Source organism: Oryctolagus cuniculus, chromosome 6 (assembly GCF_051225735.1).
Source record: "Oryctolagus cuniculus isolate XC-2025 breed Fujian yellow rabbit chromosome 6, ASM5122573v1, whole genome shotgun sequence".
In the NCBI taxonomy this organism is placed as follows: Eukaryota; Metazoa; Chordata; class Mammalia; order Lagomorpha; family Leporidae; genus Oryctolagus; species Oryctolagus cuniculus.
The window spans coordinates 92,853,439-92,881,420 of NC_142872.1; the positions used below are offsets into that span (position 1 = coordinate 92,853,439).

General features: G+C 42.5%; 1 protein-coding gene and 1 long non-coding RNA gene across 5 annotated transcripts in view; one reads left to right on the forward strand and one right to left on the reverse strand.

The window, feature by feature from the left end:
• Nucleotides 1–14,358, reverse strand: part of VCPIP1 (valosin containing protein interacting protein 1) — a 32,396-nt gene extending 18,038 nt beyond the window's left edge. Inside the window, exon 1 of the mRNA XM_008255594.5 lies at nt 11,326–14,358. Within this exon, the coding sequence (XP_008253816.1) occupies nt 11,326–14,038 (2,713 nt within the window). The 5' untranslated portion in view covers nt 14,039–14,358. The remainder of the gene's footprint in view (nt 1–11,325) is intronic.
• A 213-nt stretch (nt 14,359–14,571) lies between these two features.
• On the forward strand, nt 14,572–27,890 carry LOC103348039 (uncharacterized). Of its 4 annotated transcripts, XR_016236500.1 has the most exons (4): nt 14,632–14,787; nt 15,169–15,368; nt 23,261–23,442; nt 27,721–27,890. It is a non-coding gene; the product is annotated as an uncharacterized LOC103348039 (long non-coding RNA). The 4 variants fall into 4 exon arrangements; XR_516494.4 differs by lacking the exon at nt 15,169–15,368 and having other exon boundaries at nt 14,581–14,787; XR_016236501.1 differs by lacking the exon at nt 23,261–23,442 and having other exon boundaries at nt 14,601–14,787.
• Nucleotides 27,891–27,982: the final 92 nt, after the last annotated feature.

The window sequence follows — 27,982 nt, forward strand, 5'->3', positions numbered from 1 at the left end:
CAAAAGCCTGCAACAGCCAGGATAGGGCCAGGCTGAAGTCAGAAGCCAGGAACTCCATTCAGGCCTCTCACATGGATGGCAAAGACTTAAATACTTGAACCATCATCTGCTGCTTCCAGGGTGCATTGGCAGAGAGCTGCATTGCAGCGCAGTAGCTGTAACTCAAACTGGTACTCAAATATGAGATGTGAGCATCCTAACAGGTGGCTTAGCCTGCTATAACACAAAACCAGCCCCAATAAGGAGCATTTTTAGACATTTATTTAATCGGTGCCATCCTCCCTGACATTTGAATACTTCAGATATACTGTATATCTTATGTACAGTGTATATATATGCATATATATATATCATAGGTTTTTGTTGGTATTTTTTTAAGATTTATTTATTTATTTGAAAAGTAGAGTTACAGAGAGGCATAGGAAGAGAGAGAGAGAGTTCTTCTATCCGCGGTTCACTCCCCAGATGGCCACAACAGCCAGAGCTGCGCCGATCCAAAGCCAGGAGCCGGGAGCTTCTTCTGGGTCTCCCAAGTGGGTGCAGGGGCCCAAGGACGTGGGCCATCTTCTGCTGCTTTCCCAGGCCACAGCAGAGAGCTGGATTGGAAGTGGAGCAGCCCCCCAGGAACCGATTTTTACTCCCTTTAGAGCTCTATTGCCTTAAGGAAAGTATAAATATCATCTAAGCCTCTATTATCTACCTAGCTATGAACAGGTACTTTATATAGGTTCATTACTCATTAAAACTAAGCTCTAAAGACAAGGAGACAAACTCAAAGAGCTTAAGTAACTCTCCCAGGATCACACAGCTGTTAAGTAACAGAGGTAAGATCTGAATCCTGTTTATCATTCCAAAGCTTATACCATTTCCAAGATATTAAACTTCTACTAGTAGTCAAATTGTGTTACAACAAATTTAATGGAACTATCAGCAGCTTTTCTTACAGACATTCAAGGTACTAACAATGGTTGGAGAAAAAAATGTTATTTCCTTTAGTATATAAATACCTCCACAGAAGTCATGTTTGCTGGTAAAAGAAATGAGGAAAGGGACTAGTGATCAGGCAGCAGCACCTAGGACATTGCAAAGTCCCATACTAGTGTTAAATGGCTCTCCAATGCTTTTTTCTACTGATCTGGCTCAGGCCTCATCTCCTGCCTGGATTACTGCCACCTCATAGTTTTCCCTCAAGTCTTGTCCTCCCAAGTCCCTCCTCCATACAGCCTTCAGAGTTAAACATTTAATAGTTTTCGGGCCAGCGCCGCGGCTCACTAGGCTAATCCTCCGCCTAGCGGCGCCGGCACACCGGGTTCTAGTCCCGGTCGGGGCGCCGGATTCTGTCCCGGTTGCCCCTCTTCCAGGCCAGCCCTCTGCTGTGGCCAGGGAGTGCAGTGGAGGATGGCCCAGGTGCTTGGGCCCTGCACCCCATGGGAGACCAGGAAAAGCACCTGGCTCCTGGCTCCTGCCATCGGATCAGTGCGGTGCGCCGGCCGCAGCGCGCCGGCTGCGGCGGCCATTGGAGGGTGAACCAACGGCAAAGGAAGACCTTTCTCTCTCTGTCTCTCTCTCTCACTATCCACTCTGCCTGTAAAAAAAAAAAAAAAAATAGTTTTCTAAAACCATATGGATTCATATGGCAAAATGTAAGATTCATTTTCATGGCATATAAGACACTGTAAGAATTGGTCCTTGCCTGCTTCTCCTATCTCACATCATACTTGACTTCATTTTTTTTTTTTAATTTATTTGACAGATAGACAGTCAGAGAGAGAGACAAAGCTCTTCCTTCCGTTGGTAATTAAAAACTAACTAATGGCCGGCGCCACGGCTCACTAGGCTAATCCTCCACCTTGCAGCGCAGGCACACCGGGTTCTAGTCCCGGTCGGGGCGCCGGAATCTGTCCCGGTTGCCCTTCTTCCAGGCCAGCTCTCTGCTATGGCCAGGGAGTGCAGTGGAGGATGGCCCAAGTGCTTGGGCCCTGCACCCCATGGGAGACCAGGAGAAGCACCTGGCTCCTGCCATCGGATCAGCGCAGTGCGCCAGCCGCAGCACGCTGGCCGCGGCAGCCGTTGGAGGGTGAACCAACGGCAAAAGGAAGATTTTTCTCTCTGTCTCTCTCTCACTGTCTACTCTGTCAAAAAAAAAAAAACCTAACTAATGGTTAGTTAATGGCCACTACAGTCGGAACAACATTGATCCAAAACCAGGAGCCAGGTACTTCCTCCTGGTCTCCCATGTGTGTGCAGGGGCCCAAGGACTTGGGTCATCCTCCACTGCCTTCCTGGACCACAGCAGAGCTGGATTGGAAGAGGAGCAACTGGGACTAGAACCCAGCGCCCATATGGGATGCCGGTGCTGCAGGCGGAGGATTAACCAACTGAGCCACGGCACTGGCCCCACTTGACTTCATTTTTACAAACCAACAGCACAAAACTACTCCATTTCTTTGTAGGCCAATAATTGTTTTATATACTTTGAAATTCAACTTAGTTGTCACTTCCTCTAGTATTCTTTGGAGTGGTGGTTAGCTAAGCATCTTTCTTTGATGAACCTGTGCATGTGAGTATCAGAGCCCTAATCATACTGTAAATTAATTTAGCTTACTTTTCTTTTACCCCTTCTAAACTAGAAGCTTTTCCAGACTCAGGAAAAGATCAGTGGCCTTTCTATTCCCAAGGGCTGGCACAGTGTTGAACAGAGAGTAGCATTCTTCATGCTGGTTGAATGGATGCACAGAATGAATGCTATAAATGAAGCTTTCCCAGTGCCTGAAAGTAATACAAAAGAACTTAACTGAAACAGCATGATGATAATATTCTTCAGTGTTATAAAACATGGGGATACTTCAAAAAGTTCATGGAAAATGGAGTTAAAATATGAGTTTATTTTGGCACAAAAAATTCTTGAAAGTGGAAAATGTGTATTATGAAAACACTATGCATGGATTTCAAAAAAAAATTTGCACCAAATAAAACATACCTTTAATGCCATTTTCCACAATTTTTTGAAGTATCCTCATATATTTTTCTTCAAGAATCTAATAAAAACAGAATCATAGGGAAAAAAGGAAAGAATTGTTTTTCTGCCATTTCATTAGAAAGCAAATTATCTGAGAATAGGAGTATCTAGTAAAGCTTCTAGCACACATTATGTGAATTTGTATTTTTCTGTTAGTCTCCAATTAATTTTACTTTACAATTCAACTTTTGAAAAAAATTTATTAATTTGAAAGCCAAAGTTACAGAGAAAGAGGAAGCAGGAAAGGAAGAGGAAGAGGGAGAGAAAGAAGGAGAAGGAGAAATCTTCCATCTTCTGGTTCATTCCCAAAATGGCCGGAACATCTGGGCTGAGCCAGGTTAAAGCTGGAAGCCACGAATTCCACCCAAGTCTCTCACATGGGTAGCAGGGGCCCAAGCACCTGGCAAGCCTCTACTGCCTTTCCAGGCATGTTAGCAGAGAGCTAGATCAGAAGTGGGACAGCCAGGACTTGAACTGAAACCCATATGGGATATCTGCATTACAGACAGCATTAACCCACTGTGCCCTAACACTGACCCCTTTAATTCAACTGTTTCTTCATGATACATCAGTAAAATACTTCTATTCAAAGTATTGCACATGTATATAAACACAGAAAAATCTATACCACCACTATAAAGAACTTGTTTTCCACAACTCCTCTTCCTCATAGTCTTCAGTTTTTCTATATGAACAGAGGTTATTCATGGCAGTGGTTTCAGAGATGGTCTTTTTTTTTGTTTAGTCTATTTTTTCTATTTATAAGAAGTAATTTTTAATGTTTAAAAGCATATTAAAAAATGAACCACTTGAAGGCATTGTCCTCCGGGTCTCGGTGACCTCCAAGCCCACGCTATGCAAGAAGCCATGCCAGTACAGGAGGTCCTAGGCTTCAAGGTGGCGATGATTGCCTCCATCGTGAGCTGCGCCATCATTCTGCTCATGTCCACGGCCTTCCTCACCTGCTGCCTCCTTAAGTTCATGAAGAGGAGCAAGCAGCAGCGCTCGGACAGGACGGCCCAGCTGTGGCACCAGTTGAGAGGTGAGGATCTGGAGACGGTGCAGGCCGCGTATCTCTGCCTCAAGGGCCTCAACTTCAACAACAGCAGCAGCGGCCCCGGGAGCCAGCGTGCTCAGGCACATGACAACCACAGCTTCACCACAGAGACCTGGACAGTCTGACCTGCAGCGTGGACAAGGGCCCCTGGAGCCCCTCCAGCAGCCCCCACACCTACATGATGGTGCACACAGAAAACCCAAGGCAGACCCTCCCCGCGCCTGGGCCAACTACAGCACACTTTCCTGGATGACCACCGTGCCAAGGCCAGCGTCACCATCCACACGAGGAGAGCCAGGCTGACCACCTAGCTGATCATCTGCAGTTCAACACATGTCTGGAAATCATCCTTGGGTTGCCCTGATGCTGAGGGCTGGGAGCCCGGTGGGACGGGCTCTGTCCTGAAGTGCCAGGCTACAGCAATTTTAGTGGCTCATTTTTAAAGCATGTTGGGATTAGTACAGAGGTGCAACCTCCCTCCAACCAGGGTTCCTTTAAAGAGGCTGGGAGACATCTTGCGCAGATCTAGTTTTACACAGTAGACTAAGAAAAGAGCAATAAACTTCCTTTCAACAACTACAAAATAAATAAAAAATAAAATAAAATGTTTTAAATAAAAATTCCAAATTTTAAAATAATTTTAAAGTTCCAAACTTAAAGTAGCAACATGGGACTGTTACTACCAAAGAAAATCACAGAGGTAACTCATCTGCTGAAGGAATTGTTGCCATCTTTCTAACCTTTCCCACTTATCCTTACATCCTAAAATTTTTCTGCCCCATCAACAAACTGGTTCCTAAGGAAAGCATACCCATTTCTTGTCTTATACTCAATTCCTTACAGAAATTCAGCCACACAGGTTTTAGAGTCACCATCAGTATTAAAGGATATATTTATCACCATATGTGTACACGCACACTAACTCAATTATGTACAAATTTGTATGTACACACACACACACACACAATCACATACAGTCCGAAGGGATATATCCCAATCTATTAATAATGAGTTTCTCTGAAGAGTACAAATGTTTAAGAGAACTACCTAATTTTACTTTATACATATTTTAATTTTTGAATTTTAAAAATATTATCCTGTAATTGAAAAAATATTAAGAAAATAAAGATATCTATGCAATTAAGCACTGAAAGGAATAACTTAATCTTCAAAGTATGATTATATAAAATTACTATTTATAAAATACATATTTATCTTACAATATATCTATGTATTAGTTTTTTTATTCAGTTTTATGACTGCTCCCTCATTACAAACATGCTACATACAAATTAACAGAAGAGCTATCACGGCATATAAAGAATAGTAATATGCCCAAGCACTTTCTACATTTCAAACTGTCCCTCAACCAACATCTGAAGAAAAAAAAGTCAAGATGCAGTAATAATATTCAAATCCAGTGTCATCTAAAAAATAAGAATCTAAATCTCAAATGTGATTCTGGAAATTTTTATGGCATTTGAAATATCAATAAGTATTACAAAATTAGAAAATACTGGGTTATCTAAAAATTATTTTATTTATTTATTTTTTATTCATTTGAGGGCTCCCATCTGCTGGCTCACTTATCAAATGCCCAATGGTGAGGGCAGGGCCAGACTTGGAGTTGGTAACTAAATCCAAGTCACATGGATGGCATAGACCCAAATACTTGAGCCATCGTCTGCTGCCTCCCAGGGTAAGTATTAGCAAAAAACTAGAATCAGGGGTAAAGCCAGGACTTGAACCCACGCACTACAATATGGGATCTGGGTGTCCCAAGTGGTATCTTAACCAATAGGCCAAATGTTCACCCTTATTTTGAAAATATAAATTACAAAACCGTACATTTAGAGACAAGAGTTGGGGCACTGGGTGATAAGCCACCTCTCAGGACACCTGCATCCCATAACAGAGTGCAAATTTGAGTCTCAGCTCCTGTGTTTATTTCTGATCTAGCTTCCTGCTAACACAGCAGATGATGGCTAAAATACTTGGGCCCCTGCCACGCATATGGGAGAATGGGGTAGAGTTCCAGGCACCTGGCTTGGGCTTGGCCCAGCCCTGGCTGTTGTAAGCATTTGGGGAGTGAACCAGCAGATCTCTCTTTCTCTGTCATTCTGCCTATCAAATAAATAAAAATAAATATTTTCTAAAAAGCCATACATTGGGGCCAGTGTTGTGGCACAACACGTAAAGCTACCACCTGGGATACCAGCATCCCATCTGGCCACCAGTTCAAGTCCTGGCTGTTCCACTTTTGATCCAGTTCCCTGGTAATATACCTGGAAAAGCAACAGAAGATGGCCCAAGTCCTTGGGACCCCGCCACCCACGTGGGAGACACTGAAGAAGCTCCTGGCTCTTGGCTTCAGCCTGATCCAGCACTGGTCATTACAGCCATTTGGGGAGTGAATCAATTTGGGATGGAAGATCTCTCTCCCATTCTTTCTCTCTGTAACTCTGCCTTTCAAATAAACAAATAAATAAATCTTTTAAAAACAAAAAAGCCGTATTTTTTTAAAAAGTTAATGTAGAAAGAGAGAAGGTATATCAAAATCAAGCACATGTGTCAATTCCTTGAAAGGCTGGTCACCTTTGTAATAAAGTAAAGTAAATAATACAAACAACCTAACTCCAAACCAACAAATTCTGATTATCACCTAAATTTATCTTTACCTCTTAAAAATATATCTAGAAACCTAATGGAATACTAGGGAAAAAATTAGCATAATATGTGTGGTAAATAACATCCCACCTGTCATATCTACCTTGAAAGACTAATAAATAACTAGTCAATGAGAAATTTTATTAACATTTCTTAACACCAGTTATTTTACAACTATATAATTCATGTAATACTATAAAATATTAAAATATTAAATATTACATAAATAATAAAGATGACACTCTGCACAAAAGTTCAAAAATCTCTAGTGGTCTTTATAAAACAGAATAAAATTTATTACATATTATGGTAGAGAACTGTTATTCCATTTTATATTATCATAAGATTCAAAATAACTAGTTTCTAGGGCCAGCGCTGTGGCACAGCAGGTTAAAGCCGCCACCTGCAGTGCTGGCATCCCATATGGGTCCTGGTTCAAGACCCAGCTGCTCCACTTCCCTTCCAGCTCTCTGTTATGGTCTAAGAAAGCAGTAGAAGATGACCCAAGTCCTTGGGCCCCTGCACCCATGTGGGAGACCCGGAAGAAGGTCTCAGCTCTTGGCTTTGGATCGGTGCAGCTCTGTCCATTGCAGCCAACTGGAGAGTGAACCAGCAGATGGAAGACCGCTGTGTCTCTCTTCGTGTAATTTTGACTTTCAAATAAATAAAATAAATCTTTTTTTTTAAATAATTAGTTTCTTGAAGGGTCTGTACTAAGCAAAAGATTGATGCATTTATTGTATTAAATAAGTTTTCTACTTAAAAAAAGAAAAGAAAAATGTATGTCCTTGGCCATCACAGTCTATTGAAAGATGATACACAATCTCTATGCACATATACAGTGTACATTAGTCTCAATCAAAGGAGAAGTTTTCTAAAATGCTATACTGGTCCTGTTTTGAAGTTTGATAATTCTTATGTACATAGAAAAGCAAGCTGGAGATCTACTGATGAAAGCTGAAAAAGTATAGAATTCCCTCAGTGGAGATCCTACAATAAGTTTATGAAGGGCAAGGGCTGTCTCTCATTCATCTCTGTATTCCCAGCAGTCTCCAGCTCATAACATATATTCATTTTGTTGAAATAATCTGCCTTCATTCAACAAAAACTTATTTGGTGCCAACCAGGTACCAGATCCTGAAACAGGTGATAGAGTATTCATTAGTGAAGAAAATAAGCCACAGTCTCTGCCTTTATGGGCTTTATAATAAGGAGAGGAGGCAAACACATAATTAAAACAAAAAATAAAATCATTAAAACTTGTGATAGGTGCTGTGAGATAAGTGAACAAGGTACAATGATAGGCAGAACCTACTTAGAACAGTCAGCATAGGACTCTCAAACCCTTAAACGGTGGTATTTAAGCCTGAATCTAAATGAGAAAGAGCTGGCTATTTGAATAGCATAAACCTTGGTAAGCTATTTTCTAAATGAACTCAGCAGAAATTTAACTCACATTTTTTAATTCACAAAGTATTTGTACTTTGAAATTTGCAATTTCAGAGTCCTGCCATTTTCCAGCCCTCTCTGACAGAAATATCAATAGTTCCCTAGTAGTCTTTATACACGGTATATATAACCATCTCCAAATTGATATTTTCAAATACATCACTTTTTATTGAGAATATCATTGACATGATTAAATTACACTTAGAGTTAGAAGGAGAAAACTAATGTCCATAGAAGGCACTGTCTTAGTACTCTAAAGCAGAAAAGTCTCTCAAGTGCCGCTACTACAATGATAGCAAAAAACTGTCACACTCAAATTCTGTGCTGACACTGAAAATAGCAGATTTAAAGAAATTGTGGGTTTGTGGACAGAAATGTAAATGCTAGATGTAAAGATGGAATGGATCAGAACAAAGATATTATCCTGGTGAACTTACTGCAGCCCATCATCTAGCTGTCAGATAGTCAAGTCCAAGAATCTTAAATCAAACTCCAAAAGTACCTATAGGGGGTCAGCATTGTGGCACAGCTGGTTAAACTGCCACCTGCAATGCCAGCATCCCATATGGGTACCGGTTTGTTTCCTGGATGCTCCACTTCTGATCCAGCTCCTTGCTAATGTGCCTGGAATGCAGCTGAAGATGGCCCAAATGCTTGAAAGCCCTTCCCACCCACATGAGAAACCAGGATGGAGTTGCAGGATCCTGGCTTTGGCCTAGCTCAAAATGACTGGCTACTGCAGTCATTTGGGGAGTGAAGCAGCAGATGGAAGATATCTCTCTCTCTCTCTCTCTCTCTAATTCTGCCTTTCAAATAATAATCCTACCCATGTCAATTTATTTATTATTCTACAATGGAGGGCAGTCTTCAAAAGTGAATATAATCTTTATCTGCACTCTTATTTGTACATGAAAATTTACGATTTTGTGTTGTGGTGCAATAGGTTAAGCTGCCACTTGGAAGGCCCACCTCTTATATCAGAGTACCTGCTTTGGTACCACTTGGTGCTTCCATTCAAAGCTTCCTGCTAATGTGCCTGGGAGGCAGTAGATGATGGTTGAAGTACTTGGTTTTCTGTTACCCATGTGGGAGACCCAGATGGAGTTCTAACTCCTGGCTTTAGTATGCCCTAGCCCTGGCTTTTACAGGCATTTAAGGAATGAACCAGCAGATGGAAGATCTCTTTCTCCCTCCCTCACCTTCTCTCTCCCCCTCTGTATCTTCCTTTCTCTCTCATTCTTTTCTGCATTTCAAATAATTTTTAAAATAAATCAAAAAACTAAGTTACCTTATGATCAACAAACTAAATCAGTGACAGAATAGATGTTTGATAAATAAAGAATCAGGAAAAGAGATTGAGATCTTTTATCCAGGCCATGATAAGGGCTGATCAAATATTCTTGCCCCTCAACAGAAATTATCTTTCTAGCTGCCAGAATTTTCATGAACCCCAGATGATGAATCTTTTTCCCTTTGTACATCAGTGCATAAACACTGCCAAATTCTGCTTTTCAGAGTCTTTCTCGGTGTTCAGTGCTGACCAGTCATTCCATTTCTGCAGAGACAGTCTTTTTTTAGATATGTTAACATCATCTATTTAATCCAATCAAAAAATTTCAAAGTGCCCACTACCTGCTGGGCAATACACCAGGTAATGAGCATAAAAGAATAGAAAAGATATTAGCTACACCCTCAAGTTCATCTTCCATTGAGAAAGATCTCTTTTCTGCTTTTCACCTGGGAAATTCCTAGTCTTTTAAAACGTATTCTGCATATATTTGATTTTATCCATTCTGTGAGAATGTTATTTAATTCTCAGAGTTCTAGGAATACTGTTCCTTTGACCTGATACACAAACTACAGGCAGTATTTTGTATGAAGGAAGCACTTGAAGCTACTTTAGAGTTAAATAGCTTCTCTGAAATCACCCTTAAGTGTGGAGCCCAGATTCAAATTCTAGGTTTTCCTGAGTCCAAAGACACATAATCTTTCCTCTATTCTATGTAGTATCTAAGAAATCAGAAATTCTAATAGACATAAATATATAAAGTGCCTAGGATAGTTCCTAACATATCTCCTAATACAATTAGTATATTTGCCTAATATTTAATATTATCATTATCAAGTTATAAATTTGTGCAGAGCTCTCATCCTTCCTATTAAGTTTTAGGCCTCAGAACTTAATAAGCCAGAAATAAATAATTTTCACTTAGGTAGGTCAAAGCCCAATTCACTGCTGTTTAGTACTATTGGAAAACACAAACACACACAGATGCCTTCTCACTGAAAACTCTAATCTCAACAAAAATAAAGCCTTTCTAAAATCTAACATTTAAATTTTACTTCATACTTTAAGATTTAGTAAAGCATATTAGCAGTGATTTGAAAACAAAGACCAAACAAATACAGGTAATGTAAAAAATGCACCACTGACCAGTATTTCAAATCATCTAAAGCTTTAAATTACATATTTGGTTGCTAATATATTTTCCTTTAATTTATGCTTATAAAAAATAAACAATTCTTAACCATATTACTGTTTTTCATGAGCTATAATAATTTATTAAAGTCAACGGGAAGATCACTGAGCAGTGAAATTTCTTCAACACAAATTCTAGTGTACAAATAAAAGCGTGATTTTAATTGGGAAAGGGAGAGCTGGAAATGGAGGAGAGACTATTAGGTGGGAGTGCACTGAGCATAAAAACGCCAGAAACTGCAATTCATCAAACAGGAAGTTCTGAAGTCACATGACATACAGGAAAACAAAATTTTAAAAATAAATGAAAAAGGGGCAAGGTGGGAAGGTTCAATAAAACTTAGATAAAAAAAATGAAGAGGCATTTAAGAGATACGTTACAAGCCTGCATTTTTTTTTTAAAGAAATTCTAAGAATAAGATATATTTTAAAAATTTGGTGACAGTGAGGAACTACTTTCACTTTCTAGTTATGTTTTCCTAATATTTACTCAGTAATCACATCTGCTAACATTCAAAGAAAACAACTAATTTTCTCCTAAAATATATAATCAAATTTTTACAACAACCATTTTTCTTTCCCAAAACAAAAAACTTTGTATATTATTTTCACAATTAAGTTAAGATAAATCATCTCTAGTTAAATTGACCTTACCCATTAATGTTGCTAGAAGACACAAGGAGTACATTTCTTTGTCAGCTTGCTCCTGAAGTTCCTTAGATGACAGTTTACCAGTAACAGCAATCTCTTCTTGTTTCACAGTGTGGGCTGAGTGTGCTGCAGCAGACTGGCCACCTTCTGCTTTACTCTTCAGAATCTCTATTGTAATTCTGTCACCATGCTGTAAAGGAACTGGTTCCTTTTCCATCCCTGCCTGTGGTGGCATTAACTCTTTAGGAGGAAAACCATATCGAATACACTGCAAATATGGAGGAATGTTGAATTCTCTGGCTATACTTTCCTGAAGTTCAAAAAAGGTTGTTGAAGATTTAAGTGTAACCATGGACTGCCGCCCATCATTAGTTGTTATTCGGATCTTCTTCTCCTTAGAAGTTGTAGGTGAATAAGGAGCCTTGGTGGGGGTGGCAGGTGCAGAGGATGGGCCATCACGAATGGTACTGGGAGAAACAGTCCTGGGATGCCCTTTTGGTTCTTGTTTTAACTTCTCCGTTTTCCGTTTCTGCATTGCAGAAGCCTGTTCCGTAATATTCTGTTGAATAGTTCTTTCAGTTTTACTCATGTTTAACTCCTCTTTGTGTAAAGTTTTTGTTTTCTGTCCAGTAAGTATAATTTTAGTTGGGAGCTGAGACTCTGATTCTTGTCCTTGTGCATCTCCAACTCTTTGGGCATGAGCACCATCTATATTTACAGGGGTATAATCATCAGGATTCTTTTTGGCAGTCTGATGCAATATAGTATGGACAACTTTCTGAACTAGGATTTCACTCCCAAATTCACCTGGAAAGTGCTTGGTAACAAGTTTCATTGCAACATCATAAACATTACTATTCAAAGATGAATCACTTTCATACTGGAACCAATATACTGTTTCTCTGACCACTCTTCCACCCCATTCCAAAGTAATAGGAAAAGCTTCTGGTAGATTGTCATACTCTTTCCCATCCCAAAAGTGTTTGAATCCACAACCACATTTGCCACCAGTGGACCTAGAATTAGTTCTGTCTCCATCCAAATACACAATAGACCCATCTCCTCTGACCCTCCGCACAGATGTGCCATGGCACCAATTACAAGCTGTTAGATTACTCAATCCATAGTCTGGTACCAGAACATCTTTCACTGTATCGTATGAGCAGACCAAATTGTTCAAGGGAAAGCTGTAATTTTTGTCAGGCCTCAGCTGTCCGTGAGTGCTTTTTGCCAGGTTATACAGTTTCCCTCCTGGAGCCAACCACTCTGGAGGAACATGAAGTTCAGAAAGGGCACCACAGAGCAAACATTTGTGAAGGCGATTATCCATTACTGCTTTTTTAGCAGCTGCTGTAACTTCTTCGGGCTGAACTCCTATCACCCCAGTCCTCCTGTAGAAATACTGATGGACATCAGCAACCAAACTAGGATGGATACCATGTTTGTCCATAAAGACTTCTTCCATAGCAGCAACAAGCCTAAGTAAGTACTTATCTTGCAAACTTCTGTCTCCTCCAATAACACAACCACCATCATCCTCAAGTTTTATGTACTTTTTGATAAGGTCCTGAGGCACACCCCATGCTTTAGGTAGTAAATTCATAGGCAGTTTGGGCAAAGCAGCCCCTTTTATGCCCACCAAGGGGATATAATGGTTTCTACCAGAACTACTCCACGCAATACAGATTGGTTTGTTCAAGTGACCATCTCTCCCAGTGCACTTCTCTGCTGGGATGAGTCCAGGCAGAAAGGTGGCTGAATAATCGCCAGAGCTTCTCATACCACTGAGGGAATCTAACAGAATAATGGGACGATGTAACACATTCGCAAGGCCAAATATGTGGATGTTCCTCAGACCCAAAGGAACACCCTCAGGTGGTACAAACAGAGGGTCACACTCATTGATAATGTCCTCCCACTCAGCAGCATCGATGAAGTCATGGAACAGGGCTTGGTATCGGGCCAAGTGCTGCTGAAAGTGCTGCTTCAGATTCTCTCTCAAGGCATGCCAGAAAAGCTCCCGGCCTACCAGCGCACGAGACACAGCATGCACCAGGCAGTGTCCATCCCCGTCCACATGCACTGGAATGAGGCATTCCTGACTTTTATTGGCCCGCTTGATGTCCTCAAGAGTGTCATGCAAATACAGAAGGCTTCCAGAGCGGTCCTTGCCATAGCCCACCGTGTTCACATGTTCTGGTTCTATGAGGAAGGCGCGGTCACCCAGTAAAGCGCAATCGAACAGTTCCCCTTGGTTCATGTCCCGGAGAAGCTTGGCTCGGCCTGTCTGTTTGTCCATGCCATAGCGAGCTAATATGGGCGACAACAATTTGCAGTGGTAGTTGGAAAGGCCCATCACCTTTACCAGTTCCGTGTTCTTCTTGGGTGCCCCCGTCACCCCGAGCAGCGCGTTCCGCAGCAGGTTGTGCAGCACCACGTCCGGGTCGGTCACCTCTTCCACCCCCAGCAGCTGTTGCTGCTCGTGCCGCTGTCCGCACTCGGTACACTCGATGCTGACAGAACCGGAGGCCGGGAAGAACAGACGCGCCTGGCACTTTGGATCCGGGCAGCTCCCGGAAAGGATTCTCCGGTCCCTCCGCTTCGAGAGCCCCCCCGGAGCTATCGCCGCCGCCGCCGCCAGAGACGACGGAGTCTGCGGAGCTTCAGGGGGTGGAGGTGGCGGCGGCAGCGGAGGCGGCGGCGGCGGCTGAGACATAGCTCTCGGCTCTCGTGTCTCGCTCCGCGTCCCAAGCGACCCTCAAAGGCTCATAGCCCAGACCCCCACCAGCCGGACTCGCGTCTAGTCCAGGCCCAGGGCGAATCACTTTCCTTTCCCTACCAGCTCCTCCTCCTCCTCCTCCGAAGCGAAGGCGGAAGCGCCGGACGTTGTGTCTCTTCTTACTTCTCCACTGCCGTTGCCCCGAACGTAACGGCCACCACCCCACCCCGCACTCACACTCACTCACTCTCGCTCTCTCTCCCTCAGAGACACAGACATACACGCCCTCACTGAGAGTGCGCAGGCGCAGCTTCCGCTCTGCCCTCTGGGAATTAGAGTCTTTTGGCCTCTCTCTTGGCTACCGAGCGCTAAGAGCTTGGGTCCAGAAGAAACTACAAATACCGTGAGACCTAGCGGCCCAGCGCCCGTGGAGAAGAGGAAGAGGAAGGCTGAGGAACGGGGGCAGAGAGGAAGCTGGTGATGTCGCGTTGCCTCCCGGGAGTTGTAGTTTTAACTAGCTCTCCTTTGTCGGTTTCCCCACTCTGTGGCCAAAACAAGTGAGTCCGAGAGACCACATTTCCTAGGATGCCCTGCGGTGCGTCCAGTTGCGCTGCCCTCTTAGGCGGAGGAATGATGTAGGGAAGCTTGATAAAAACAAGAGTTAAAGGAATAGGTGTCGGACGAGAGGGTCTGAAGTTCGCGACGGCTAGAAAGGGAGGGGAGTGGAAAAGCCGTCGGTACAGAAGGTACAGTAAATAAGTGTCCAGGGATAGGGCGGTCTGGGAAGTTGATTGAAACGGCCTAGGCCGGGCTGGAGGACGTAAGAAAACGGGGGGAAAGAATTTGATGCTTGAGATATCTTCTAACGTCTTTTTTCTGCCCCACTTCTCCACTCTGATTTCTACCGCTATACCAAGCCAACGAGGCGCCGGAGCCCCCATTTCTTTCTCCCCTTACTCTAGCGGAGGTCACTGGGGCGCCATTTGGTTTCACGCTCCCTGCTTGTATCTGCGGTTTATCACACAAGTGACAATACCTTGGATGTGCACAGGGTCTGTGTACCAGCTATACTTTCATTTGCTATACTTTCATTTTTAACTAGCTATATTTTAATTTGCTCCTTACAGCTCTGCCACCTCCCTGTGAATATTGACAGCTGTCGTTTGTTCTTAATATGTGCCTTGCGCAGCATTTCTATATTCGATATCATTTGATTTTCATAATGACCCTCTCCGAAAACTAATCCAGGAAAAAAAATGATTCGTTGAAGTTCACGCAGCCGTGAAGTGACTGGATAGGCATCCAGACCTCAGTCTGGATTTTGCAGGTAGGGGCCCAGGCAGGAGAGGTAAACCCAATATTATGTAGAATTAGTAACTCACATTCAGTTACTGCTGCTTTATAGTTTACATCATACGTTCACATATGTTTGATCCTCACACCAGTCCTGGAATACCTTTACCAGGTACTGTTGTCATCACTTACAGTTAGGGAAACTGAGATTAGAAGGAATTAAATGAGTTGTCCAAAGGCAAGGTCCCAGTGTGAACTGGAGCCCAATCCCAATTACTTTTTACATTACTTTCTACGACACAGCTGTTACACCTGACATTTTGCTGGGCTTCGGGGTAGGTAACCACCTTTGTTTTATTATTTGGGTTTGAAAACTGCCTCTTCTTGCAAAATAGTTCATATATTACTAGAAAACCAGTGTTATTTTAGTTGTTATCATACAGTCAGCCTCCTTCAGTTATTCTGGAGAGTCTTGCTTTCTGGAACTTCAATATCACCTTAGATAAGGGGACTATCTCACAATTTCTGAAACTTTTGGAACACAATAGAGACACAAGGGCAGTCCATGAGATCATTTGAGTCTTTTGTAGCTGACACGGAAACTGTCTGCCTTATAAGGTTCTTTTAGTAAATAGAATTTGATACTCTGACGTGGACTATATTCAGGATAGGCAGTCACAAAGGGTACTAGTACTGATTTGCAACTGATAATTTTCTACAGTTTTCAGCAGAAGAAATTATGGTTAAGAGAGAAATCTTTCAAATTTTACTCATGAAAAAAATGTTAATTTCAGAATTATCTGCCTTCATTACAGGGCAGATAATATTACCTATTTTGAAGGGGTTAGTTCTTAGTGAAAGTTTTCTCAAGAAACTAATTCAGGAAAAATTATTTATATTCTGACAATAGGATAATAGTAGGTGCCTAGGTTGTTCTTAGAACTGGTTTTAATTAAATGCTTGTAGTTTGAGAAATTGGATATGCCCTTTTAAGTGGAAATGGTTTTCTGCTGAGACTGTGTAGTTACAGCTGCAGTGAAACTTCATTTTCCTCTTGCAGAATCCTTCGAGTTGAATTATTACAACTTGGGGGCACAGGAGATGACAGCAGTGTGCAGTTCTAATCCTGTCATGCGCTTTTAGGCCTTACCATCACCAAGCCGCATGCTTCCTTACTGATGAAACATATGAATAGGGAAGCCGGCTTTTTAAGTTGCAGCTGAATATGTCATTCTGAATTACACCTGGACAAAATGACCCCTTCCCACTCTACTCAGGAAATGGAAAGTCTTCCTCTGGCTTGTTAAGTGAGCACAATCCTGCATTGATCTGGTGTTCATCTTCCCATGTGGGACTGTGACTGGTTAGAACATTCTTTCCCAAACTAAATTTTATATTTAAATTCATTTCTTACTACATCTGTAATGGTTTTAAGGATTATAGTTTTGAGGGCACAGCGGTTTAAAGCCCCAGCCTGGAGTGCCAGCATCCCATATGGTTGCAGGTTCGAGTCCTGGCTGTTCCACTTCCAATCCAGCTCTCTGCTGTGGCCTGGGAAAGCAGTAGAAGATGGCCCAAGTCCTTGGGTCCCTGCACCCACGTGGGAGACCTAGAAGTAATTCCTGGCTCCTGGCTTCGGATCAGCTCAGCTCTGGCCGTTGCAATCATCTGGGAAGTGAACCAACGGATGGAAGACCTCTCTCTCTCTCTGTAACTCTGTTTTTCAAATAAATAAAAATAAATCTTTGAAAAAAAATGAATTATGGTTTTGAGGGAAAAACAGAAATATGCAGGTATGAAGTATTGTTTGCAGGAAGGGGGCAAGTAGATAAGTTCCTGAGCAGTTGCACAAGTAAATTAGATCATTTAATTTGAAAGTCATTTATTTAACAAGTTTGTAGTTACAAAGTTCTTAAAGAAAATGAACATAAATAAAGGGTCAGTGGTATTAACAATGCCACATTCAGTATATGAATTCTTTTTTATTTTAATCTTTTTAAAAGTTTTTTTATTTATTTGAAAGGCAGAGTTACAAAAGAGGAGGGGAGAGGATGAGAGAGAGAGAACAAGCAAGCTTCCATCTGCTGGTTTATTCTCTAAATGGCCTCAAGAGCCAGGGCTGGGCCAAACTGAAGCCTGAAGCTTCTTCAGGGTCTCCCACATGGGTGCAGGGGCCAAAGACATAGACCATCTTCTGCTGCTTTCCCAGGCACATTAGCAGGGAGCTGGATCTGAAGTGGAAGAGCCAGCTTTTGTACTGGCACCCATATGGGATGCCAGTGACACAAGCGGAGGCTTAACCTGCTGTACCACAACACCATCCCCGTGAGTTAATTCTTTACTGGTACTTAGAAGGCATGGAAACTTACGAAGTAAGAAGAGAATAAATTTAAAAAAAAAAGATTTTATTTATTTGTTTGAAAGGCAGTTACAGAGAGGTGGAGACAGAGACACTGCAGGCGGTGGCTTTACCTGCTATGCCACAGTTCCAGCCCCTGAAAATTCTTTTAGGGCAATGGTATTATACAGTGTTTTCTTTCTGTCTTTTTTTTTTTTTTTTTTTTTGAGAGGCAGAGTTAGACAGTGAGAGAGAGAGACAGAGAGAAAGGTCAATCCAAAGCCAGGAGCCAGGTGCTTCTCCTGGTCTCCCATGGGGTGCAGGGCCCAAGGACTTGGGCCATCCTCCACTGCACTCCCTGGCCACAGCAGAGAGCTGTCCTGGAAGAGGAGCAACCGGGACAGAATCCGGCGCCCTGACTGGGACTGTAACCCGGGGTGCCAGCACCGCAGGAGGAGGGTTAGTCTAGTGAGCCGCGGCGCCGGCCCACTGTTTCTTATATAGCCCTGGGAGCACAGAAATCCTCTAACCCTTAACTGAAATCCATGTGCTTCTTTCCTCCCCACTACGTTTTATGATCTTAATTACCTACTTAAGATTAACCTAATTGCCTAATTAACTTTCTTTTTTATTAGTATTATTTTTTATTTACTTGAGACGAAGAGAGATGGCTTCCACTGCTGGTTCATACCTCAAGGGCTGAGGCTGGGTCAGCCAGTCAGGAACCAGGAGCTCAACACCATCCAGGTGTCCCATGTACAGGGAGGAACCCAATTAATGGAGCCATCACTGCTGCTTCCCAGGGTCTGCCTTAGTGGGCTGCTGGAGTTGGGAGCTGGAGCTCAGAATCAAAGCAGGCATTCTGTTGTGGAACATGGGCATCGGGACCACAAATGCCTGCTCCCTAATTAAATTTCTCAGGATCTTTGAGGAATAGATAATCTTGTTCTTGTCTTGGTATTCCAGATGGGAAAATGAGCTGGGCACCTATGGTTTGCTGTTCTGATACAAACCTCTTCCACTATCCCAGCATCCCTAGTATCTGAACTGCCAAAATTCAGTTAAAACTGAAACCCATTATTTTCATCATTTTCAGTATGAAACTTCTAGACTTCCTGTATTGCTTTAAAAAAACATGGTAAATATTAAAGCAAAAGTCATTTACTTTCAGCAACTGTACAAGCATCAGTGTTCTTGATCTTTTATATTTTGTATTAGTAAAGAGATCATAATTTGGGGATTGATGCAAGTCAGCTCATACATACTTGCTCTTATAAAATGTACGACTATACCAAGAGTAGACTGTTTTGCTCCAGATCCCTACCACATACATTCTGACCTCCAGTCTCAAGCTTTTGTTAAAGTTGTGGTGGGCATGGGTGAGACTGAATTCCGAAATAGGAATTTAAGGAATGCAGAAGGCCAGCTCTGTCCCAGTGGGGCTAAGCGTTTAACAGAAGAGAAGGCTAAAGTAAATTGTACATAAATAAAGCACATGATTAATCAAAATGCACAGTAAACAGATACTGAAACACTATGAAACATTTATTGAGGGCTTATAATGGGGCAGCTGTTTTTAAATATATCTCTTTGGTCTTTCAGACACTCCTGTAAGTGGAACTCAGGCTTGGTACAGCAGTTAACGTGTTGCTTGGGATACTCACATGCTATATTAGAGTGCCTGGGTTTTAGTCCCCATTCCACTCCTGTTCCAGCTTCCTGCTAATGCACACCCTGAGAGGCAGCACTGATGGGGCACATACTTGGGCCCCTACTACCCTCCTGGGAGACCAAGATGGAGTCCTGGACTCTTGGCTTTCTTGCCCAGCCCCAGCTGATGTGGGTATTTGGGAAGTGAACCAGTAGATGGCTGGATGGTCTGTCTCTCTCTCTGACTCTTACACTCTCACTTTAGCTCTTATTCTCACCTGCTCTTTCAAAATAAGTAAAAATAAGCACTCCTTTGAGATAGTACTGTTGTCCTTATACAGCTAAGATTTAACTCCAAAAAGTTATCATTTTTATCAACACCTAGCCAGCAAGTAGCAGAGTTGGACTTCAAATCAAGGTTTTCCTGCTTATTGATTTGAGAGAATGAATCAAGAAGTGAGCATGAACTGTTGGCCATTGGCCGAACTTGGTTTTGGTATGTTTTTGCCGGGCCACCAGTGGCTTCACTTTTTTTAATAGTGCTTTTGGTCAGTGCCAGTACTTCACTCTTTCAGGTCTGACCCCAAGTCCCCTTGAGACAAATTACCGGCACAGCCCCAGAACCTCTTCTGTTTTCTGTATCAAGCAGTAACTGGAGAAAGAAGGAGCTATTCTCAAAAGGCTGTTGGAGAAGTATGTTCAAGGGTGAAAGAAAAACTTTGTGAACAAGAATTGCAGAGAGTATTTGGGGAAGAAAGATTAGCAGTATTTGTCATTAAAGAGTAGTTCTCAAACTTAAGCATCAGAGTAAAATAGAGGGCTTACTAAAACACAGACTGCTTCGGTTGTACCCCAGATGCTTGGGCTGTACCCCAGAATGAACATGTCTGGAGTAGAACCTAAGAATTTACATTTCTAGCAAGTTCTTTGATTGCTAATACTGCTACTCCATGCAGCACACTGTAAATTACTGGTTGCCAGACTGTAAAGTACTCTGGGAAAATCCTGTTACTATTCTACTTGTAGAATACTTAGAAAATAAGTTAAAAAGAAAATTTAAATCATCAGTTATCAGTTAGAGGTTGCAGTTTGTTAACTGTTTTTTTTTTTTTTTTTTTTTTTTGCACCATCACCATTTAAGGTCATCATTTTTTTTTTTTAAGAAAGCTTTTACTTAATGAATACGAATTTCATAGGTACAGCTTTAGGAATATAGTGGATCTTCCTCCCATATCCGCCCTCCCACCCTCACTTCTGTCCCACCTCCTGAAGATCTTCTTTTCTTTTTAATATTTATTTTATTTATTTGAAAGACAGAGTTACAGAGAGAGGTAGAGAGAGAGAGGTCTTCCAACCACTTGTTCACTCCCCAGATGGCCGCAGCACTGGAGCTGAGCTGATCCCAAGTCAGGAGCCAGGAGCTTCTTGCGGTCTCCCACACGGGTGCTGGGGCCAAGCACTTGGGCCATCTTCTACTGCTTTCCTAGGCCATAGAAGAGAGCTGGAGGAGCAGCCAGGACTAGAACCGGTGCCCATATGGGATGCTGGCACTTCAGGCCAGGGCTTAAACCCACTGTGCCACAGTGCCAGCCCCATCGTCTTCTTTTCTATGCATATATAGCATGTATCTTTTTTTTTTTTAAGGATTTATTTATTTATTTGAAAGGCAGAGAAAGAAGAGCAGGGAGAGAGAGCGCCCAAATAGCCACAATGACCAGGGCTGGGCCAAACTGAAGCCAGGAGCTTCTTCCTGGTCTCCAGTGTGGGTGCAGGGACCCATGTGCTGCTTTTCCAGGCACGTTAGCAAGGAGCTGGATCAGAAATGGAGAAGCCTGGACTTGAACCTGAGCTTATATGGGATGCCAATGTTGCAAGCAGTTTAACCCACTTTACCACAATGCAAGCCTAAAGATTGTTTTATAATGTGGACTTCAAAGGTCTAGATTTGTACTATCCAATACAGTAGCCACTTGTCACGGTGGCTAAATTTAACTAAATGAAATAACAAACTTCAGCTGCAGGAGGCATATTGTGAGTGCGTACTAGCCATGTGCGGCTGGTGGCTGTTCCCCTGGCCAGCGCAGGCAGAGAATATTTCACCACTGCAGACAGTTCCTTCGGGCACTTCTGACATGTTACCCTGTGGAATTTGACCTTTACCACATGGAAGTAACCCAGCAGCCTGAAAACTAAGCCATATAAGCCACATTCCCTAGCTTTATGCTATTATCTGTGGTTATTACTTTAATCACCAAGTAATTAGTAAAGTCCCATTAGAGAAGAATTTTGCTCAATGCTTGGAGCAAGATGCTGAAGAGGGAGGAGCACCCACTGTGACAGCAGAAATGTTTACTACATGGAAATTCTTCCTCAGTTACTCAATTCAGCATTTCCTGTTTTCGTTAAGGAAAATGGTGATTTCCTTTAAAATTCACAAGGCACAATTTTGTTTTATATAAAATTAAATCTCAAAATCTTAGTCATTAAGTCTCTGGGGTTTTTCTTTATTTTTTAGAGAGGGAATTCTGAAGCCAATATATTGAAAAAGTTAACATCTGTTAAATCCAATAGTTGGTGTATAAATTTTTTTTTTTTTTGATAAGCAGAGTTAGTGAGAGAGAGAGACAGAGAGTTATAGACAGTGAGAGAGAGAGACGAAGAGAAAGATCTTCCTTCCGTTGGTTCACTCCCCTAATGGCCGCTATGGCTGGCGCTGCGCCGACCCGAAGCCAGGAGCTGGGTGCTTCCTCCCGGTCTCCCATGCAGGTGCAGGGACCCAAGCACTTGGGCCATCCTCCACTGCCTTCCAGGGCCACAGCAGAGAGCTGGCCTGGAAGAGGAGCAACCAGGACAGAATCCGACACCCCAACCGGGACTAGAACCCAGGGTGCCGGCACCGCAGGCAGAGGATTAACCATGTGAGCCACGGCGCCGGCTGTATAAATTTTTTTTAAAGATTTATTTACTTGAAAGGTGGAGGTACAGAAAGGGAGATTGAAAGGAAGAGAAAAAGAAATCTTCCATCTGCTGGTTCACTCCCCAAATGATCACAACTTCCAGGGCTGGGCCAGGAGCTGCATCCCAGTCTGCCATGTGGGTGCAGAGGCCCAAGCACTTTGGCCATTCTCCACTATTTTCCCAGGCACATTAGCAGGGAACTGGATCGGAAGTAGAGCAGCCAGGACACAAACTGGCACCCATATGGGTGCTCTCTCTCCTCCCCTCTCTCTCACTCTTTCAAATAAAATTAAAAAACAAAAAAACAAACAAACAAACAAAAAGCTGGTGAATCTCAAAATCCAAGTTGAGTCCCTGACTCTGTTGTGGGTTGCATGATGGGGAGTAACTGCACAGGGCACAAGAGAATTTTGGGGGATATTGGAAATTCTCTTTACCTTGAATATGGTGATAGTGACATGGATTTCTACATTTGCCCAAACTCCTCAGACTATTGTTAAGATGTGTGGGGTTTTTGTTGTTGTTGTTGTTGTTGTTTTTAAAGATTTACTATTCAGTTTGAAAGGCAGAGTTACAGAGAGGAGAAGAGACAGAGATCTTCCATCACTAGTTCACTCTCCAAATGGCTACCTTGGCTGGGGCGGGGCCAGGCTGAAATCAGGAACCAGGAACTCCATCTCATTCTCTCATGTAGGTGACACTTGGGCCATCTTCTGTGCTTTCCCAGGACATTAGCAGGGAGCTGGATCTGAAGTAGAGCAGCTGGAACTTGAGCCGGCTTCCATATGGGGTACTAGCATTGCAGGCAGTGACTTAAATTACTTCTACAGTGCTGGCTGTAGGTGTGTTTTGTTGTTTGTAAATTATGCTTCAACAAAGTTGATTTTTAAAAGTAAAATTTTTTTTTAAAAAAGTTGAGTTTAGAGTTCCACCTCCATTCTCTAAAGCATGCCTCTTGAAATATTCATTTATTTTTTAAGGCCCAACAGTCAATATACGGGACCCTGTGTGCCTGGCCTCTGGAAGCTTTGATATCATTTGCCTAATTTGTGTGCTTCAGCCACCCTGGCCTGCTTGTGAGTCTTCAAACACTCCAAGGCCATTCCTGCCTCAGAACCTTTGCACCCAGTCTTCTGCCTGAAAAACTTCCCAGAGAATTCACGTAGGTGTCTGCTCACATCTCCGCTCCAAATATGTTTCTTAACAAGCCTCTCCAAAAGAGCACCTCCATCTCTTTCTCCCTTCCCTTATCCCATTCGTTTTCATTACACCACAATTCATTATTGGAAATTATATAGTTACTTGTCCATTGTCCTGTTTTCCCACTAGTCTGTAAGTAAGGCTGTTCATACGGCTAGCAGTTTGTTGATTGTTGGGTTCCCTGTGCCAGGCACATAGTAGCCTCAATAAATATTGTTGAATGAATGAATGGCTACCATTTGTGGTAGTTTGTTTCAGCCTGAGAGCCAAGCAAATGTTCCAGCAGAAGCCACTAATTCTCTGCTACAGGAATTTTAAAGATTTTGTGTTATTTGATGCTAAAGTAATAAATATTATGACTTCCAGATGAGCTTCATAAAACATGAGTGCCTGAGTTCGCATGGACTTTCGGATTATGTTTGTACAGGGTAAAGGCTTTAAAGAACATCATGACAAAAACTATAGAGAAAAGTTGCATGATCATTTTGATAGAGAAAAGAGGTCCAAGAGTTGAGTCATAGCATTTTACAGAGTAGCCTAGACATGGCAAACTCAAAAGAATCCATACTGTAAACTGTCAATACTGCAAACATACCCACACATATATGTGTATATTTATGTTTGAAAAAACTAGTCACTGTCAGTGGAATAGTAAGTACACAATGGGGTATTTTGGTTCCCAATACTCAAAAATACTAACCTTATTTTAAAGTGAATGAGACAGTTTTACAAAGTTGTTTGTTTGTTTGTTTGACAGGTAGAGTTATAGACAGTGAGAGAGACAGAGAGAAATGTCTTCCTTCCATTGGTTCACTCCCCTAATGGCCGCTACAGCTGGCACTGCGCCGATCCGAAGGCAGGAGCCGGGTGCTTCCTCCTAGTCTCCCATACAGGTGCAGGGACCCAAGCACTTGGGCCATCCTCTGCTGCCTTCCCGGGCTACAGCAGAGACCTGGACTGGAAGAGAAGCAACTGGGACTAGTACCCGGCGCCCCAACCAGAACTAGAACCTACAAAGTTCTTAAGTAGAACTCAAATAAAATTGGAATGCCTGGATTTTGGAACTCCCGAACTTTTGTTAAAATATGAGATTTGGGTTAGGCATTCAGCACGGTGGTTTAGATGCCACTTGGAATGCTCACGTCCCAGATTGGAGTGCATGGGTTTGAGCTCTGGCTGCACTTCCAATTCCAGCATCCTGGTTATACTCATCCTGGGAGGTAACAGGTGATGGTTCAAGTAATTGGGTCTTGCCACCAATGTATGAGACCTGGATTGAGTTTTCTACCCCTGACTTTGGCCTGGCCCAGTAGTAAGCATTTGGAGAATGAACCAGCAAATGGAAAACCTGTCTCTGTCTCTCTGCCTTTCAAATAAATAAAAATTTTAAAAATTAAAATTAAAATATGATATCTGATTTTCTGGAACTAGTAGCAAAAGCCATAGAAGTTATTATTATTATTTGTACAGATATTATTTTGCATTGACATTATTAACATAGACACGTTTAATATAAATTAGATTAGATGTTGAATCTTAATGCATATAAACCTAACATTTTGCAATTTAAATTAGCATTAATTTGAAATGGTGAGACCAAATCTCCAATGTCATTACAGCAGAATGCTTTTCACTGCAGTGGTATTATGTTTGCCTCTTCCTCCTCTCTTTCCCCTTTATTTAGAAACTGATGCTTCTGGGGTTAAAGAAAATAATATTTAAGCATCTACTTGAATGCAATGCTTGTATCTTCATTCTAGTAACAATCAAGTTTCTGTAGAAGAGCCTGAGCCTTCTCTTGAACCATTTAGCTCTGTCCTCTAAACAGTCTGATTCAGTTCCTTTCCTGCATATGAGATGAAAAGCAAAACAAGAAGTACCTGACTGGATAGTTGCATAAGACATGTTTTAATAGGTGAGAGAAGAGCAAAAGTCCAAGCCTGGGGATCATTTACATAAGCCATTTCGTATTCTAAGATGATTCTAAGATGTAAGTTCACCATGATGATGATGAAAAAGGCTTTAAATCCAAGGCAGTCTGCACACCGTGGATTTTCATTTCGGAGGGCAGCAGTTTAGTGTGTAAGTTCTTCAGCACTAGGTGTCAGCAGACCACACTGGAGAGTAGCTCAGATTAAGCCCTGGTGAAATAGCAATACATGGACAATAGGACATTTTTTTTTTTTTTTTGACAGGCAGAGTGGACAGTGAGAGAGAGAGAGAGAAAGATCTTCCTTTGCCATTGGTTCACCCTCCAATGGCCGCCGCGGCCGGCACACCGCGCTGATCCGAAGCCAGGAGCCAGGTGCTTCTCCTGGTCTCCCATGGGGTGCAGGGCCTAAGCACTTGGGCCATCCTCCACTGCACTCCCTGGCCACAGCAGAGAAGAGGGGCAACCGGGACAGAATCCGGCGCCCCGACCGGGACTAGAACCCGGTGTGCCTGCGCCGCAAGGTGGAGGATTAGCCTAGTGAGCCGCGGCGCCGGCCAATAGTACATTTTTTTTTAAAGATTTATTTATTTATTTGAGAGGCAGAGTTAGAGAAGGAAAGACAGAGAGAGAGATCTTGCATCCGCTAGTTCATTCCCCAAATGATCACAATGACCGGGGATGGGCCAGGTTGAAGCCAGGAGTTAGGAGCTTCCTCCGAGTCTCCCTCTTGTGTGCAGGGGCCCAAGGACTTGGGCCATCTTCTGCTGCTGTCTCAGGTGCCTTAGCAGGGAGCTGGATCAGAAGTGGATTAGCCAGTACCTGAACCAATGGCCATATGCGATGCTGGCACTGCAGGTCATGTTTTAACCTGCTGAAACACAGTGCCAGCCCCAATAGTACATTCTTTACAAAGACACATCCCACACAGCATTTTCCTGTTCAAATTTTAATTCCACACAGCCTGGAATTTAGCAGGATGTATGCCACAAATTCTCTGGATATTAATATTAAGCAGAGGGAAGAGTGCTGTAGCCAAATATGCAGTAAATTAGTTCTGTTCATTTTCTACTGTAGGGTTTCTCAGAGCCTTTCTACACTAATGACATTGTGACTTTCTGGGAAACAGCATTAATGGCTCCAGAATGTCTAAGGAGAGAAAGGGCTTAAGTCAAGAGGGCTTGGAGCCTAGGACTAGGATATGTCCTCCAGTTACATTTGCTTGTTTTGCACATCATTTGCTTCAGAATGTGTATTTTGGTGATGTGAAGATGCTGACAGAGATAATAGGAGAGTTAGTGCATTTGAGCCACCTTTTGGCACTGTTATGCAGCACCCTCACACTTTGGCTATGAGAGCATTTTTGAACGTGGATCACAGGTGCACACTTCATGAAAAACCAATACAAATAGTGCCTCTTGTTATAGTTTCTGCATTTGTCATTGTACTTTTTTTTTTTTCAAGATTTATTTATTTATTTGAGAGTCAGAGTTACACAGAGAGAGGAGAGGCATAGAGAGAGAGGTCTTCTATCCGATGGTTCACTCCCCAATTGGCCGCAGTGGTCGGAGCTGCGCTGATCCGAAGCCAGGAGCCAGGATCTTCTAACAGGTCTCCCACATGGGTGCAGGGGCCCAAGGACTTGGGCCATCTTCCACTGCTTTCCCAGGCCATAGCAGAGAGCTGGAACAGAAGTGGAGCAGCCAAGTCTCGAACCGGCGCCCATATGGGATGCCAGCACTTCAGGCCAGGGCGTTAACCCACTGCGCCACAGCACCAGCCCCATCATTGTTCTTGAAAAGGTCTTCTTCAAGGGTAGGCATTTAGCTTAGCGGCTAAATTGCCAGTAAAAATGCTTGCATCGCCCATTGGAGTACCTGGGTTTGATTCCCTGCTCCAGCTCCAGACTCCCGCTTCCTACTGGTACAGACCCTGGAAGCCTGCATGATGGTTCAAGTGATTTGGTTCCAGCCACACACATGGGAGACCTAGGTTAAGTTCCTGGCTATTGGCTCCCAGCTTCAGTGCCAGCCCAGCCCTGATTCATTTTGGAGTGAACCAGTGAATGGAAGAGTGATGTTTCTTTCTACCTCAAAAAAAAAAAAAAAAAGTCCTCTTCCTCTCCAACATCAGTTAATATCTGCCTGTATTTTCTTGTAATTTAAGTGAGCTTTTCCCATTTAATGTTTTATACCAAAGGAAACGTATTTTTGTATATACTATAAAGGATAAATTCAACTTATTCTATTTATTGCAAAATACCAGTTGTCCCAAAGCCTTGCATTGAATGTGTTTTTATTTTGTTTTCAGGTACAGAATCCTTCAGATCAAAGCTGATCAATAAATTCAATATGTAAAACAGATAAGTGTAGTCGAAGTGTGGAGAATTAACCATCCCAACCAGGGGAAAATTCATCTTCTCATGAAACTTGAAATACCACCTCTGTAATATATTCATTAAAAACTTTACCCATTTTCAATTTGTTTCCTATTTCTGCGCTGTTCTCATACTTTAATTAAGAAGCCTATGAGCTTTATATAAAAAGAAGAAACTGAAATGGCTATTATGTAA